The 4,905-nt window shown below is 40.1% G+C and overlaps 1 protein-coding gene across 1 annotated transcript; it reads right to left on the bottom strand.

The window, feature by feature from the left end:
• Positions 1-1,002: 1,002 nt before the first annotated feature.
• Positions 1,003-1,838, bottom strand: LOC130106903 (neurexophilin-4-like). The gene has a single exon (XM_056273215.1). The coding sequence runs from the start codon at positions 1,765-1,767 to the stop codon at positions 1,003-1,005; it is 765 nt and encodes a 254-aa protein (XP_056129190.1). The 5' UTR covers positions 1,768-1,838.
• Positions 1,839-4,905: the final 3,067 nt, after the last annotated feature.

Below are 4,905 nucleotides of genomic sequence, written 5' to 3'. Positions count from 1 at the left end.
CAATGGTAAATCATTAGTTAAGCCATAGTATATTCTAGTCAGTCTCTTCAGAGGACTAACTGTGTCTGATCTTTGTCAATAATAGTTTCCACAGGAGCAAAGAGAGGATGTTTGGTGATAGTTTGGGCAACTGTGCTTAAAGCTAAGTAAATGAATATATTAATGAGTTTGAAAATGAAAATTCAACAATGAAAGTCACATCAGGCTGATCATCCATCACTGCACATATAGTTGCACATGTAGTATTTGATACAATAAGTCTATGTACAATATATTCCATTAAAGCTTTAAAATCAAAATACAGAGTTGAACAATTCAAGGGTTTCATTCGAAAATGCTTTAAACATCGTTTTGAAATTTTAACAAATGGAGCTGAAATTCAGCTGTCAATATTTTAGAAAATACAGATGCCACAGTCTTTAAAAACTATTTTCTACATAAAGCTTTCAAAATGACTAAAGTAGTTTAATCTATGTATTACTTGATTATCACTTATTGCCTACAATTACTTTATGAACAAACTCAGAATGTACATTAGAGCAGGCATTGCATTTTTGGTTCAAATGAATGTATTCAATAATATCAATTGTATCTATAAAACCTGAAAGTATGCACGAGTATGCACAATTGTAAAAGCATTTTTAACATTTGAAATTGTCGTTTCCATTGGATCAGTGAGCATAGTTTGAGTCCAATGCACATTTTTTTCTTCCTTTACAGTGATCATCTTAAAGATGTGTTGTTCTAAACAGTTCATGTTGTATGTGTACTTTTTTTTGTATTTCAAAACTACATTCACTGATATGTGGCCATATTGTCTTTAAGAGTTTTTGTTGGGGACATTCACATCCCAATCTCAACAATGCAAAACCATTGCAGACACATAATGCACACATTTTACAAGCACCCAGCACTATACATGTTGAAAATAAACACATCAGTTTGTAGCGATTGAATGTCTTGACATCTAAATTGCACTTTTAGTTATTTCACAGACTCCCATCATCCAAAGTGCTGCTGGTGGTGGTCAGTCTGATAGTTGTGATCTGGACAGACTTTCTGCACCAGTCTATAGTCAGTTCCGGTGAATGCTATGAAGATGCAAATGACTTTGAATGGCTTGGCACAGATCCAGGCTCCTTGTGATTGGGTGTTCTCAGAATAACAGATCTTCCCCGGGTCGTAGAGGCAGGGTTTAGTCTTCTTGGACCGGTCGGTTCTCTGGTACTCAACCCGACAGTTGAGCTCCGTCGTCGTCATCATCAAATCTTGCTGCTTCTGCTGGTCAAGGGTACCAGGGCCAGTCGACTGAGGGTGGTTCTGGGACTGGAACCCCTGACCCAAGACTTGGCCATTGTTGGAGTTGGGGCTTTGAGCCCCAGGGTCCAGAACATCCCACCCCATGGCTTGGGAAGGTGGGACGATGCTTACAGATATGTTCCCTAGGCGTGATGAGTTATGGCGGAAATAGACACCGAAGGTCCCGTTGATGTGGTCGACAATTTTCCCTGTCACCAACAGGCTAAATTTAACAGTTTTCACGTGGAAGTAAAAATCTCCCCAGCCAAGGATCTTCTTGGCCTTCAAGGCAGTCTTTGCAGGACTTTTGGATTTGGGGGAAGAGCGGTACAGATATTGATCCAGGGCTTGGGAGAAGTTCTGCGACCAACTGTATGGGCTGAGAGAGCTGTAACTTGGTGGTCTGGGTTTGGTGGAGATGATTTGTGAGTCTTTGGAGAGATGTTTGGCATTCAGGGAAGCTCCCATGGCCTGCTCTTTTCCTCCTCTCCCCTCTGCAGATGATTCATATAAAATAGATTGTGGAATTTGTTTCAGGAGACTTGGGTCCTGGTAGTCCAAGGGCTTGGCTGTCTCCTCCACCTGTAGGATATGATTGAGGAGAGAGTTTTTTTACTTTTTCCCAACTTTTTAAATCAATTTACTGATCTTAGAAGACATTTCAAATGGCAGACACAAATGATTCGAAACATTTGTTTTGACTTGCAGAGAATGTTGAATTTGTATAGGTTCAATCATGTAGTACTTCACTGAGTTGACTTCAAATACTTTCTTGCGACCCTTCCCAATTTCTGGCACACTATTTCTTTGTGTGGAAAGCCCTATCCATCTAGAACCTAAATAGTTAAAAAAAAAACAACACCTTAAATGTTAATGCCAAAATGTTAAGTGAATTTTAAGTGGTTTTGGGTGAACCATCTTCCTGTGTACAGTGTTGGACAGCATTAGTGCCAGCATTGATAAGTGTCAAAATCCCCTTTCCATCGATTGATCACATAATCAGCACCTTAATGAAACCTTTTGCAACATTTGGGTTGATTTATTTTATTTTATTTTTTCAAAATTAAGCATCCCCTTTCAGCTTTTCTGATTTGCAGCCATAAAAAAAAACCCTACATAAAAATAGGTTGATGAAAACATAGATAGTGACTTAGAAATACTGTGCCTATCTGGCCCAAATATGATTCGGGCTTTATTTCAGTGTGATTGGGTGAAAGAGAGAAGAGAGGTGGGGAGGGGCTGTGGTGTAACAGGACAGCCTAAAATGAAGGACATTTTTATTGTAGTTATGTTATAAGATGAGAGTTAATCAATAGAAATAATTATGTCTTGGTGATCCTTTGAATGAGAATGACTTGGCAACACGTGATCAATAAGTCAACTCCTTCAGGCAAGGACAATGGATGACTACAAACAATACCAATGAGGGATATGTCCTCCCTCTCTCTATTTTACTGTCAGTTCTCCGTTCAAGACTTCTCGCAATGACCTCGATGACTGATCTGAGTTATTGGGAGTTATTGATCATTTGTCTTGGAAAGAAGTGGAACATTATCAAGAACAGGATAACTGTAAATGTCATGAGGAGAACTAGGGACTGAGGCTATGATCCTACGTGCTGTATGAAAATACAATGACTGCTTCAAAACAACCAAAATGCCTTGCTAAGCCTTCAGCTGTCTCAAGGCTTAAAAGTCATATCCTGTCTCCTCCCCTTCATCTGCTGTTCAGCTCTCAGTTCCCATTTTGACTGAATTGGACTGAGAAGTGAAAATTACTAAGGGATCAAAGCTTTTGCTTGGATTCACCTTGTCGGTCTATTTCATGGAAAGTACAAGTGACCCGAAATTTCCTGCTCTCTGTGCATGTTTTCATTTTATTTCATCTTCACACCTTGCCCTGCCTCTTGTTAGTGTTCTTTATGTTTTGCACATCCAACGTGCTGCTCAAATTTCGTATGTGAGGACAGTTTCTTTGGTCTCGCCCTAAATCACAACACATGAGAACAATTAGGGGAAGCACTTTGCAACTTGCTTTCCATAAAAGAAAAAAAAAGCAGTATATATTTCACCATATATTGTTGAACCTCCAACCCTGACAAATTTTAACTCAGTATAACTAAGCATTAATCATCTATGTATGTATGTATGTCTCAAGGGGATATGTGAAAAATGAAATCCCTAATTAGCTTGTAGTAAATGTGGTCAATATGGAAATAAGGTACTCTGGGATTAAAACAAGTAGCAGGCAGAGAACATAGTAGTATTGGCAGTTGTATTCATAGTAACCGAGATAAATGAAATATTACTGCATGGAAGCCACGGAGGATAATTACTTAATAAGTAAAACAACTTGTAACAACACACAGGCTCTAAACAATCAGGACACCTCCTCCTTAGAAAAGACAAAAAAAACAAAACAAAAAAACCCCATCACTATCCATACCAAAGCAATCACTTCTAATTCGACTTAGTCCTCTCCAGCTGACAGGCTCCATGACTAAGTAGCACAACATTAAAAATTCAGAGGAGAAGTGACAGAGAAACTGTGAGACTGTGTGTATTTGGAGAGATGATGCATCTCATTATAATCCCGGTGCCCACCTCCCGATGTGTCCATAATAGGCACCAATCCTAATAAGCTGAATCATTACTGAGGGGCTTTCTCTCTGCGTCTTCCATCAATCTGATTTCTGAGATTCAGTGCATAATTTGTGCCATGCATGTTAACCCCCCCACACACACACACACACACAACACAACACAACACAACACAACACAACACAACACAACACAACACAACACACGCACAGCAGAACAAGAATTGAGTTTCCAAAATATGATGAACACCTGTTTTTCCGTTGACAAAAAGACTTCCACCTCATATTTAAACATGGCATAACACGAAACAAGGGAGAAATCTCGAGAGTTTTTTTTTTTTTTTACTTTGAGGCAAACTGGAGACATAGGCTGGCCAACATGGACATCAACGAAACATAAGGAGGGCGTCTCTGATGTTTGTGCACGTCTGCTGCACGCTGCTCAGCGCTTCAGCTTTAACTTTGTAATGATGGTGCAGAAGGAGAGGGTTAATCTTCTCCCAGATTTTTAGGTAAAGAAGTGTGAGGATGTCATTATTTCTTACCAGTGAGTGGTATCCACCCCATTTCATGACATTCTCCTCAAGCCAGCGAGGTAAGCTCCGGCTGAGTCAACTGTTCCACACCTTATCGGCAGCCATGTGCTGTTCTCACCTGTTCTCTAATTGGACACTGCTGTGTGACAGCCGTGTCAGCGGCTCTGTGCCAACATGGGACAGCTGACTTACAAACTGAGCAGTGGTGGCAAGAGCCAGTGCAAGCACACTATCTGTGTGCCAAGACAGCTGCAGTGGCAACGCTGGAACCCTTAATAGTGTTTTTAAGGACACAAAGTCACATTGCCACAACCGAATGGGGAAAAAAAAGACACCCTCCATCTCAACAACAAAAAACACATAAAATGCCAGGGGTTGACAAAAATGCCCACAGCGTTGAGACCCCCCCCCCCAATTATCAAGATCTTGAAAGATTTTCAGCTTCAAGAGGATCGTGTATTTCTAAAATTC

Source organism: Lampris incognitus, chromosome 2 (assembly GCF_029633865.1).
Source record: "Lampris incognitus isolate fLamInc1 chromosome 2, fLamInc1.hap2, whole genome shotgun sequence".
Taxonomy (NCBI): Eukaryota; Metazoa; Chordata; class Actinopteri; order Lampriformes; family Lampridae; genus Lampris; species Lampris incognitus.
This window is presented reverse-complemented; position numbering and strand designations above follow the sequence as displayed.